This window comes from Phyllostomus hastatus, unplaced genomic scaffold, assembly GCF_019186645.2.
Source record: "Phyllostomus hastatus isolate PE091 unplaced genomic scaffold, TTU_PhHast_1.1 phas_contig_118, whole genome shotgun sequence".
NCBI lineage: Eukaryota > Metazoa > Chordata > Mammalia > Chiroptera > Phyllostomidae > Phyllostomus > Phyllostomus hastatus.
Window position 1 is genome coordinate 1,685,761 of NW_025333543.1, and position 12,995 is coordinate 1,698,755.

The window sequence follows — 12,995 nt, forward strand, 5'->3', positions numbered from 1 at the left end:
CCATAAATGTATAATTCAATGATTTTTCACATAGTGAACATACCAAACAACCATTATTCACATCCAGAAACAGAGTATGTACCCCAGAATCCCTCTTGGGGCTCCCTGTTACTAGCTGTGTCCCCCAAGGTTAAGTGCTATCCTGGCTTCTAGCATATTTGTGTTTGCTAGTTTTCAAATTTACAATTAGAATTATTTCGTATGTTCTCATTTATAGCTGCCTTCTTTCATTTAATGTTGCAATTGTGAGAGTTATGTTGTCTGTAATTGTAGTTAATCATTCTCATTGCTGTGTAATATTTCATATGTGAATATACTATTATCAATTTGACTGTTGATAGGTATTTAGGTTCATCTGGATTTGGCTATTATAGATCATGCTGCTGTGAATATTTTATTATTTGCCTTTTACTTACTGTATATACACATTTCTGTTGGGTATCTACCTAAAAGTAGAATTGCTGTGTCATAAGATACCTATGTTTCATATATTTTGGTAGGTATTTTATCCTTTGGATTTATAAAGTTTAATGAAATTGTGTGAATCCTTTATAACTCTTTCAATAGGATCAGATCATGAATTGCTATGCTTATTACTGCCAAAAATTTTAGAGATAACTTCTAAATATAGAGCTACATGAAGTTCACTCTATAATTAAACTTGATTTTGAAGCAAAATAATAAAGTGATGAGAATAGTAATTTATTCTTAGAATATACAATATTTTTTTGGACCATAAGATGCACCTAGGTATTAGAGGAGGAAAATAGGAAAAAAATGTTGAAGCAAAAAATGTGGTAAAATATTTAATAACACAAATAACATAATATTTCACCAATGTAAATGTAGACAGAACTCAACAGTAGCATTAACAACCATTATTTCTCCCAAATTTGGGGATGGGAAAAAGTGCGTATTATAGTTTAAAAAATATGGTAATAATAAAAGAAAGAAGGTTACCTGCTCATTCAGAGTTATATCAATTCATAGATAAGATTTAAATGATATCTTTACAAAAGTTAGATCAGATTTAAATGGTATCCTTGGAGGAAGTTCTAAGATATCTTAAGAAAAACAGGCTTGGAGAACAGATACAATGAAAGGTAATTCTAAGAGGGAACTTTTGTGTTGTCTCTGGATTTATTTAAACATAAGCTCATTTTGGTCACTTAAACATTATTCATTTTACACAAATTTAATGTACACTAATTTTTTATTATTTTATTGATTATGCTATTACAGTTGTCCCATTCCCCTCTTCATTACCCTCTACCCTGCACACCCCCTCCTACCCACATTCCCCACCTTTAGTTCATGTCCATGTGTCATAAGTTTTTTAGCTTCTACATTTCCCATACTATTCTTGTCTCCCCCCTATTTTCTACCTACCATCTATGCTACTTATTCTCTGTACCTTTCCCCCCTCTCTCTTTCTCCTACTCCCCTGTTGCTAACCCTCCATGTGATTGTCATTTCTGTGGTTCTGCTCCTGTTCTAGTTGTTTGCTTAGTTTGTTTTTGGTTTTACTTTAGGTGTGGTTGTTAATAATTGTGAGTTTGCTATCATTTTACTATACATGTTTTTTGTATTCTTTTTCTTAGATAAGTCCCTTTAACATTTCATATAACAAGGGCTTGGTGATGATATACTCCTTTAACTTGACCTTATCTGAGAAGTACTTTATATCTGTCCTTCCATTCTAAATGAAATCTTTGCTGGATAGAGTAATCTTGGATGCAGGTCCTTGTCTTTCATGACTTCAAATACTTCTTTCCAGCCCCTTCTTGCCTGTAATGTCTCTTTTGAGAAATCAGCTGACAATCTGATGGGAACTCCTTTGTAGGTGACTGTCCCCTTATCTCTTGCTGCTTCTAGAATTCTCTCCTTCATTTTAATCTTGGCTAATGTAATTATGATGTGCCTTGGTGTGTTCCTCCTTGGGTCCAACTTCTTTGGGACTCTCTGAGCTTCCTGGACTTCCTGGAAGTCTATTTCCTTTGCCAGAATGAGGAAGTTCTCCTTTATTATTTGTTCAAATAAGTTTTCCACTTGTTGCTTTTCCTCTTCCCCTTCTGGTACCCCTATTATTCTGATGTTGGAACGTTTCAAGATGTCCTGGAGGTTCCTAAGCCTCTCTTCATTTTTTTTCAACTCTTGTTTTTTCATTCTTTTCTGTTTGGTTGTTTCTTTCTTCCTTCTGGTCCACTCCATTGATTTGAGTCCCAGGTTTCTTCCCATCACTATTGGTTCCCTGTGCATTTTCCTTCATTTCACTTAGCATAGCCTTCATTTTTTCATCTAATTTGTGACCAAATTCAACCAATTCTATGAGCATCTTGATCACCAGTGCTTTGAACTGTGCATCTGATAGTTTGGCTATCTCTTCATTGCTTAAAAGTATTTGCTTTGGGGCTTTGATCTGTTCTTCTCTTTGAGCCATTTTTTTTTTGTCTTGTCACACCTGTTACCTATGAGGGGTGAAGCCTTAGGTGTTCACCGTGGTAGGTCAGCCCAGCCACTGAGTTGTGATGCTGTCTGTGGGGGCAGGGTCGGAGAGGGAACAATGGCACTTGCTCCGCACTCTGTCAGATTTCAGTCCCTTCTGCCGCTTCCCCCAAGCCAACTGGGCCTTTCTGGTGCTGATTCCCATGTGGGTGGGCTTGTGTACATTCTAGGACCCTGTGGGTCTCTCCAACAAACTCTCCTGTGAGGCTGGGAGTTCCTCCTGCTGCTTCAATCCTCACAGGTGTTTTAAGTCCATGTTCTGAGGCTTTATTTCCCTGCACTGGGGCTCTGGGCTGCTTGGTCTGTCTTGCTCCTCAGCTTCACCTGGTTTGTCTGCACACGAATGTGGGACTGCTTGGTCAGCCAGCTGCCCTGCAGGCCTCACTGGGTCTGCCTGCCACCTCCTGCATGACCCGGGGCCCATCAGCTGCTGTCCTGTGCACTGGGGTCTGCAAGCACCGCTTGTTTTTTGTTTTTGTTTTTGTTTTTTTCCTGTGACCCCTCTCTGCCTGACTCCACCCGGCTGCCCATCTCCGCCCCTTCTACCGGACTGGTTGAACCTGTCTAACTCCTTGGTTGTCAGACTTCCGTACAGTTCAATTTTCTGTCAGTTCTGGTTGTTTTTTGTTTGTTTGTTTCTAAATTTTTGTTGTCCTTAATTTGGTTGTGCAAGGAAGCATGGTGTGTCTACCTACACCTCCATCTTGGCTGGAAGTCAATGTACACTAATTTTTATTTAGCAAAAATTTACTAATGATCAATAGACCTTGTTTTCCACTAATATGATTATAAATATAAGTATGATTCAAAGCTGAATGTTCTAGCCTCTGGATAAAACAAAGAGAATTTGCTTATACATAGGGACCTAAATGTAACATTGTTTTTTTGATAAAAAGCAACATTCAAAATACATTTGGAACTAAATTTGAAGCAAAATATGAAAGATCATAGATAAAGACAATAATCTATTAATAAGTTAAAATTTTCAAATTTAGCAAATGGGTGACCTTTTATAAGTTAGCACTCTTTTATATTTAATTTTTCTCAGTTGAGTTTTTTTGCTGAATAGTGAAAATGCTGTTAAGCATTGTTATCCTGTAGTTTTTCTTAAATATTTTTTTAAGCTGGAGAAAGAGTGTTTTGGTATAAGCATAGTGATTAGGACTACCAAAGTTAAATGAGTAAGAAATATGTCTTACAAAAAATAATATAATATGTCAAATGCTCATAGTTTGAATTTTTCAATTTTAATTTTTGATGATTTAATGTAAATACTAATTGAGTTTGAAAATTACATTTGTATTTTGTGTATGTTTTCACAAGAGGCATTTGTAAATATTTGTATTTGTATTAATTGGGTTGGTGCCAACTGAATTCAAGAGTCACAGCCCCTTGGCTAGTCACTGTATCACAAGCACAGTGAGTTATGGATTCTAATCACTTTCCTTTAAAGCACCATTAATCAAAATTCTATCATTCTATGTTTCAATGTATTATTAGGTTTGTGCAATTAATGCCAAATTAAAAAATATATTAGATCTAGATAACATGTTAGCATGCAAGTTGGGAAAGTGACAAAAAATCTCCACTTAACCTTGAAGATGATGTCATTTGTATATTTTCTTTTAATAGTTTTTTTAACAAAAATTTTGCAAGTATTTTGTTCATTGGCTTTTAAACAGTTACCATATTTAGTAATAATCTTTTTAGATTAAAAAAGCCAGAAAGCAGAGGTCAAGAGCTTTCTTATTGATAATGGCAAAACATGTACTCAGTTTTATTCTGGATAGTAATAAATTTATTAAGCAACATTTATTCTATTGATCTTTGAAGGAAGAAGAGCCTAAAAGATTTTTAATATATATATATATATATTATTTTAATTGTTGTTGCAGTACAATTTTCTATCCTTTACTCCCATCCCAACCCACCCACCCAGCCTTCTCCTCCTCCCTCTCATTTCCACCCACCCCTAATTTTTATCCATGTGTCCCTAAGATTTTGTTTTACATGAAACAGAAAATCTCAAGTATACAAGATGACTTTGACATATAGAGATATAGTACAATAGTGTTTATAAGTTTGTATTTATATTTTCATTGTTACTATGTAGAATGCTTTATCAAATAGCTAGTAGAACTGTTAAGCAATTGACAATATATTTTATTATTTTTTAGATTGAATATGAATATACTAATTTATGTAAAGATTTATGGAAATCTTTTTGTGTGTGTGATTGTATAGTCCCAGTATCAGATTAAAGCACTAAAACCCACTTAAAGTTGGGGTTTAAGTACAGCTTCATTTTTTGCTCACGGTATAGACTTTTAGCCATTTGCCAGGCTTTGTACCAGTCAATACCATAAACCATCTCCTACTCTGGCCCTTCCTAGACTCTTCCCTTTAATGTAACACACAGGCCACCTTGGCTAAGTTTCTCCTTCTCCTGATAGCAATTTGGGAGATGTGGAGGTGAAAAGGACAGCAACCTTATCTTTTAGTAGGGGACCCAATACAGGAAATCATAGAAATATAAGAATGGATGGAATAGATATCATGAAATGTTGTAAAGAAATAGCTGGATGCCTGGAGGAGGAGGAGAAAGTCTGCCTTTGGGTAAATCTGGGAGAGCTTCTTAGAGGAGATAACTGTTCAGACATTTTTTTAAGGAGGGTGTGACCTGGGTAGGGGTGGGAAGGTGGAGGGAGCATTCCATGTGGAATTCACAGGGATAGTAACGGTTCAGAGGTGGTAAAGTAAAGGCTGGGAACAGAGAGTTAGAATGACTTCTGTGCTTCCCACATATGGTTTATGGAGGATATCAAGGGATAAAAATGGAAAGGCTAGGCGAAGGTTGTATTGTGGAGAGTTTTAAATATGATTACAGGATGCAATTATCCCATAGTCCTCAAGGAGCATCATCTGAGATGATTATCTCTGAGAGAATAAATTAATCAGGGCAATGTCTCAGCCTTAGTGCAGTTCAAGATACATTGGAAAGCAGGGTTGGACAAGGTTTCTGATTAGCTTCTCTCTCTGTTTTGAAGCTTGCTGCCTTATGTATTGCATCCTCTTGTGGCGAAAGCATGCATCACAAGCAAAGTTAACATGGTCACAGCGAGCTACATCACACCAGCGCTAAAGGAATTAGAAAAGAGGTAAGTTGCAGTCATTTTCAACGAGGAAGCTCCATGGCATTATTTTTACTTTACGTACACCTTTTCCTTCCTCCTCTTTTCACCTGTTGTAGTGTGGAAGATGCTGGCATCACTGTCATCGGTGAACTGGGACTGGACCCGGGTCTTGATCATATGCTGGCAATGGAAACAATAGATAGAGCCAAAGAAGTGGGAGCCACGGTGAGCCTCAGGGACACGCGAAGTTTCCCTTAGCAAAACATTCAAAGGTCCAGGTTTCCATGCTCAGAAATAAACTTTGTATAATTTTGACTAAATGTGTTGCTGTAATCTAGCTCATACTTTTGAGCAGAAATTTCTGTGTGGTAAAACCATGTCCAAGTCTTAGCAGTAAATTTTTATAGACATAGATGCTGCTGTAATATTTTGGTTGACTAAAGGATTTTTGAGTGCCTTAAATATTCTGTAATAAGATCTGACTTGTAAAAGTGGAAAAAGTTCTTTACAATATCATTTATCTGTTGGTACATGGTATGTTTTTATACATGAGAAGGAACTTTTGAACAGTAAATGTGAAGAATCAGATTAAATGCTTTAGGTTTTGTGCATGTAATATATATAATGAAATATAGATTTGAATGAATTATAATTATATATTAACTATATGTCATGTATTGATGAATTTATATAAATTGCATATTATAATATATGTAATAAAATTATAATCCAACATACAATTTGAATGCAAAATTTAGGAGGAACTGATAAGTCAGAACTGAATTAATAGTTACATTTTCTAACTGAATGAAATGGTCGTAGCAATCTCTAAAAGGCTTTTTAAAAATTAGTTTACACAAAATATAACTGTGGTTTAATCATATGGTGTTTGTCTTTAAGGACACATTTTGGGAAGTCTTAGAAAGGAAAAACTGTTGCAAGTTTACCCCATGCCTATCATTACACTCAATTAATTACTTAGATACATTGTTCTCCCTAATTTATTGTTAACCCTCCCTAATTTATTGATTGTTTATTTTACAGATTGAATCTTACATTTCCTACTGTGGTGGGCTCCCAGCCCCTGAACATTCAGACAACCCTTTGAGATACAAGTTCAGCTGGAGTCCAGTGGGAGTTCTGATGAACATAATGCAGCCCGCCACCTACCTGCTCAATGGAAAGGTGAGGCAGTCCCATCAAAGTTCTAGATGCAAATCTGCAGTAACCACCTGAGACAGTACAGGCTCTTTCTCCCTGATACTGTGGCCCTTTAGGACTGGCTACACTGCCTGTGCTCCACCCTCATTCTTTTGATGATTCCCAGTGTGTATTTTCCGTTCCATTTGGTCACCTCACCATTCCCAGCATGGCCTGTGCTCATTTTTCCTCTTCTTGTAAGTTGTTTCCACATTTGGAAAACTCACTTCTCAACTTCTCTGCATGTGTAAATACCAGTCATCTTGTGGCAAGCAATTTCTGAGTCCCTACTGTGTGCTGGCTTTGGGGCAAGTCTCCAAAGGTTGTCTCCTGAAGGAAGTTCCTGACCTCAGAGAATTCGCAGCTGGAATGGGGGTGACTCTGGGAATGGAGGGTTTTGTGGGTCAGGGAAAGGATCTTTTATTTCCCCAGCTGCTGTGCACCAGAATGTAAGCATTCTCTGAGTTTAGTGCTATTTTCATCATTATAAAATGATGGAATATAAAATAAGGAAACTTTGGCTTAATAAAGCGAATGTTAAGATCATTCAGCTGGGGTTCAAACCCAGGTCTAACAAACCAGATTCCTTCTTTCCCCCTTTACCACTCACCTTAGAGCAGGAGAGACAGACGCTGGAATGACAGCTACTATCCCGTAGGGCAGTTCCAAGGTGTGCTGAAGTGCCAGACAGAGCAGATGAGAGGACAGTTGATTTGACCTTGGCGCAAAGGTACAGAGAAGAAAATCAGCAGAGAAAAGACAATGTGCTTGACCTTGAAGGATAAGAAGCTGCCAGCCTGGCAGGTGGGCTGCCCCTCCTGACTGTGCTAAGCAGTGCCTTCATTTGATTCTTACAACAAGCCTGTCAGGTTTATAAGGCAGAAAACAGGCATAAGAAGCTTATCTTACAGCCACAGTTAAAGAGGTTGCAAATGGAACAGCCAGTGTTCAAATCACATCAGGCTGCCTTGTGGTTTATTTTCTTAGCCTAAGGAAAGCCTCAGACTTTGGAAAGAATGTGACTAGAGTGAAGGATTCTCTTTACATTTTGTGATGAAATGACCTCCCTCTGTAATCTCTTCCTAGTCCTGGCCCTGCAGGGAGAGATGAGTTATGTGATCACATGTGTGTCTTAAAAGCATTATTCTGACAGGAGTATTATAAACTCTCAGTGTATCTGTGAATCTAAATGTATTTCATATACAAAAGGGAACAGTGAAAGTTTCTTCAGAATTGAGGTGGATGTTGCTACCAGCCGTGGTCTTCTGAGCCTATGGTGGAGAGTGTGGCTCACAGCCTTTCTGCTCATTGGAATCACCAGAGATGTTTACAAAATCGCAGTGTCTGGGCCCTACTCACAGAGCCCAATTCACCTGAGTTGTGGGAGCCTTAAAAACTCCTGAAGTGATTCTAACGTGCTGCTGAATCTGAGAACTGACTTAGTGACCAGAGGACCACAGTTTCACTTAAGACCCTACCAAACAGACAAGACATTTAAATTTGTTGCTGGGAAGATACTCTCAACATGTTTCAGGATATGAAATGGGACCCTTGAGTTCTGGTCCAAGAGGTGGCATCCCAGACAATGTCACCAAAGGCCAGACAATTGTCAAGGTCCTCTGGGTGTCAGTCTCCTGATGTGTAATGTGAGCACCAATATTCCTCTAGTTCCCCAGTTCTGTGAATCATGAAGGTTTGGGCAAGAAACCCAGCCTGATGTTCTACCAAGCACACATCTTTTATCTGCCACAGCCTGTCTCCTGATGTCCTTTTACCTCTGCTGTCCTAGAAAAGACATTGGCCTAACATGTAAATGCAAGAAAAAGTTTTGCTTCATTTTGGCAAAATGCTTATTTTCAAGAGGCCATGTAAGTGATAAAGATGGTAACAGTGAGAGGGTCAGCAGGGTGCAGCCCATAGGACAAGGGATTCAGTGTCCGTTTGCCTGGCTTTGCGCTCTAGCTCTGCCCTCACCAGCCGGAAGCACGAGAGCAGTCTGTTTCTCTCTGAGCTTTGGGATGCATGTCTGGAGATTAACACCATGACTCCAGTCCTACAGGGTTCCTGCTGTGGGCTCCATGAGGTCACGTAGACTATAGTCTGCTTAAGAGCAGATTGTCAGGCATGTCGTAAGTCCCTAGCAAATATCAGTGACCTAAAAATATTGATGGTGAGGAGAGCTCAGGGAAAGCAGAAGTTTATATTCAGGCAGCAGAAGCTGTATTTCTTGAAGTTTTGCCCTTTCATCCTAAGCTCCTTTTGCAAAAAGGTGCTTCTTTGCATTGCCCTGCCTCTGTGGAGACACCGAGAGAAAACATGTTGCTTTTCTCTGCTAAAATGATATATTTTCCACTTCCTGCTCAAGCTTCCTCTTGTGGATGCATCTTTCCCTGACCACTCCTGCCCCCATTCACTGTTTTTTTGTCTGAACTCCCACACTTTGTCTGTGTCTAAGAATTTTCCTGATGCTGTATTGTTCACTCAGTAATTCAAGTGCATCAGTCTGTCTCGCAACCCAGAAGCCTCCTTTGTGTTCGGGTTCCTCCATCCCCCTGTGACTGTGGAGCAGCCCTTACCTGATTCACAGAATCATAAAGGGGAGTCAGGGGTCCTCTGGCTTCTGTTTAAAGTGGGAGACTTCAACTTTTCCAGCGATTTAGACAATGGCTTATGAATTAGGACGTGTCTCCTTGCCCTACCTCCTTGCAATAATTTCCAGCCATTACTATTTCCAACTTCTAATTGTTTCTAATAATGCTTGATTTTCTTCCACATCTCTGGAGACAGTGGTTGTGTCTTCTCTTAGTTCTGTCCCCTTTGTGAGTGATGGGACACTTTCCTATAATGGTGGCACCTGGGAATGACATGGCAGAGCCTCTCCATCAACCTCTGTCACAGCTTTTACTTTTAAGCTACTGCCAGCTAAACAAATACTCTGAGTCAGGACCATGCTTACTCTGCAAACACAGCTTTGAGATAGGTTTTCTAGCCCTCAAGTTGGCCTGAAAGTCAAGTTTACCTTGAAGGCCACACCCAGCCCCTCCTTTGTAGGAAATTCAATTTCAGTAAGTGTTGTCATAAAGTTGTGTGTAAACTAAAACAAATGTTTTTGAAAAGAAAAAAGAAAAAACCAAGAGTTGCCACTGCTTTCCATTGCCTGCAACCATGCTTACTATAATGCTTAGACCCAAAACTGGCACAATCTAGAATGCTATACCTTGTCAGTCAGTACCACCTTTAAGATATTGATCCAGAGGTAAGCACGATTAAAGGTATAAATACGGTTTAGAAAAAATAACATGGACATTGGAGTCATGTAGACCTGAGTCCTTCTGTGCCTCTGGGTGACTCAGCCCCAGTTTTTACCTGTGAAAAATGGGTTATTGTATGGGATAAAGGTAAGGTTTATAAGGCACCTAACACACAGTGGGTTGTGAGTAAATGATTATCTGTAAATTTCCTGTGTTATATTTTTTGTTTAACAATCAAGCTTATCATCAGTCCTCATTGGTTGGGAGATGTGTGTGTAAATGAAAGAGAATTGAACATAGAGCAGACAGCAAGAGCAGTGAGTAGTGAGCTACCGTTTCTGCCGGGAGAGGGTTTTCCATGGGAGCATTGCCAAAGCAGAAAAAATGTCTATTCTCTGCCAAATAGATAAATCTGCCCTACTGTCTTCATCCAAGTCATTAATAAAATACTAAACAAGATAGGGCTTATTAACGAAGTGCATGCTATGCCACTAGAAATAAAACTCCGAGTTGATATCAAATGGTAATGATTACCCAGTGCTTTTTGGGTCAAGTTGCTTCAGCAGCCTTCAATGTCACTAAAGGAGCATTACCATTCAGCTTACATTCCCATGTTTTGTTCACAAGGATCTCATAGTGGACTTTGGCACCGATTGATTTATTTCTGACTAGTTAATTGCTGGAGTATAGTGGTCTGTATTGAGTTTTTTAAAAAAATTTCCATAGGTTATAGAAATGAGTAAGTGTGGAGACGCTAAAGGTTAACAAGTACCTTCGTAATTGCTTTTTCTTTAAAATTTGTAATCCTGATAGAAGAAATTTGTTTTAAAGAAAGAGTGCAGAAATGGTTACTGTGCAGTCCGAGTTTCATAGGAACACTAAATAAAAAGCATTTATCCCGTCCTTTAAATGATCACTCCTGGAATTTTAGATGGTGTTGGGCATTCTGCGGAGTGAGCCTTTGAAATGGAGAGACTCTGTGAGGCCTGCCTCTACAGTCAGCCTAGTGCATTTCCTTCTGGGGCTTCAGCTGTAGAGAGGCATATGTTTCCATTTTGTCATTTGTACCAAGGCACATGCAGAGTCTGTGTGCAAATAAACTCTGAAATCCTTTAGGTTACCTGGAGATTCCTCAGGGCGAATCCCTCGGAATCCACCTGAAGGCACATTGATGGCTCCCAGGGGAGGGGTGGTGCTGTGCTGCTGTACACACGTGAGCAGGGATTGTTTGCCGAGGGACAAGCAGGACAAAATCCAGTTCCACCAGTAGTCACACCCTCCCCTGGAATCTCAGCCCCATCTTCCGTTATCTCAAGGATGATCGTATACTTCACCAGCTAAAACAAAAACTTAGTTCTTTAACCAAATGTTTTAAAAAATGCTTCACTGCATTTGGAGTGTGTGCTAAGGGGAGGGGTGTGGGTAAGAGGATTAATGAGAAATCACAATAGCTTGGGAATCAGGGATTTAACTTCTTCCCAGCAGTAAGATTATGGGTAGCACTTTCTGGTTTCACTGTATGTTCACTGCATTGCCTTTCTTGTGAGGGGTCACCTCTCCCATTCGTTGTCCCCAAAGTGTACTGTAGGTCGACTAGTCTAGGCTGGGTGGTCCTTATTACTGTGCCAGCACAGCTCCTGGCACTGTGCCTACGTTCAGGAAATGTTTGTTCAATGAATAAAGGGGTGAATGGAGTCAGGAACTGTATCGTATTCATCATTCTTTTCCCTCTGCAATGAGTGGGATCTGGGCACACAGATAGCTGGTCAGTAAATGCTAGCTGTGAGAATCCAAGTGCAAGGCTGGCGCCTGATGTGGACTCAGTGGCGGGGGAGGGTGGGGAGTGTGGGGGTGCAGGGTGGTATGAGTAAGAAAAAGAGCAGTGAGAATATTGCCATTGCTCTTTGAGCACAGAAGTCATTTCAATGATTGTTGCTTTTAGATGATTGTTTTTTTTTAAAGCTCCACTGGGACATAATTCAGTTCCATCTTATCCAGGGGCAAGAAAAAATAGAGAAAACAAGATCTTAGTACAAAACTAAATGCTTAAGTCAGATTTTCAAGTTTGAGAGAAGAGGGGAAGGTAGTTGTGGTGAGGGTGGATTGGATAAAAGGAGTAATATATGTGCTAGCGGAATAAAACTAGACTTTTGCTGGTATGCATACAATGGAGGACATGATATTGAAATAAAATGTTATAAATCTGAAATTTATATACTATTATTTACCAATTGTTACCTCAAATTTAATAAAAATTAAAAAATAACATAAAGCTTGAGAGAATGATAGCCTTGTGAACTATACTAGTGGAAAAGCTTGAGTATGGAATATTGATTAGTAGTTTCAGTAAAAAAGTTTTTTCCAAATCCTTTATTGCTTTCTTTTGAAACTTGGATTTCTTTATTATGCAAATAACAGAGAAACCTAAGGGGAATACAGCATTGTAACCCCAGTGTGCCTTTTCAATGTTCCTCAGGTGGTGAATGTTGCCGGGGGCATCTCCTTTCTTGATGCGGTCACTCCCATGGATTATTACCCTGGATTAAATTTGGAAGGCTATCCCAACAGAGACAGTACAAAATACGCTGAGGTTTACGGCATTCAGTCTGCTCACACTTTGTTGCGGGGGACACTGAGATATAAGGTAAGTGGCTGTATTTTAGATGAAACACGTGGCCTGTTTTGGTGTGATTATTTTTCTCAGTTTAAAACAATTAGGCCCTGGCCTGGTGGCTCAGTTGGTTGGAGTGTCCTTGTCACCTGCCCCCACCCTATACCCTCTATACTCCCAGCCCCCTTACCTCAATGCACCAGAAAGTTGCAGGTTTGATTCCTGATTCGGGCGCATTCCTAGGTTGTGGCTCCCATCTCCAGTCTTGGTCAAGGTGTGTACAGGAGGTGATCG

The 12,995-nt window shown here is 39.4% G+C and overlaps 1 protein-coding gene across 2 annotated transcripts in view; it reads left to right on the plus strand.

The window, feature by feature from the left end:
- The window catches only part of AASS (aminoadipate-semialdehyde synthase), a 66,745-nt gene that overhangs the window by 36,982 nt on the left and 16,768 nt on the right, over positions 1–12,995 (plus strand). For both annotated transcript variants that reach the window (XM_045847568.1, XM_045847561.1), the window contains 4 exons: positions 5,553–5,663; positions 5,756–5,864; positions 6,684–6,824; positions 12,567–12,734. In XM_045847568.1, the coding sequence (XP_045703524.1) occupies positions 5,553–5,663; positions 5,756–5,864; positions 6,684–6,824; positions 12,567–12,734 (529 nt within the window). The remainder of the gene's footprint in view (positions 1–5,552; positions 5,664–5,755; positions 5,865–6,683; positions 6,825–12,566; positions 12,735–12,995) is intronic.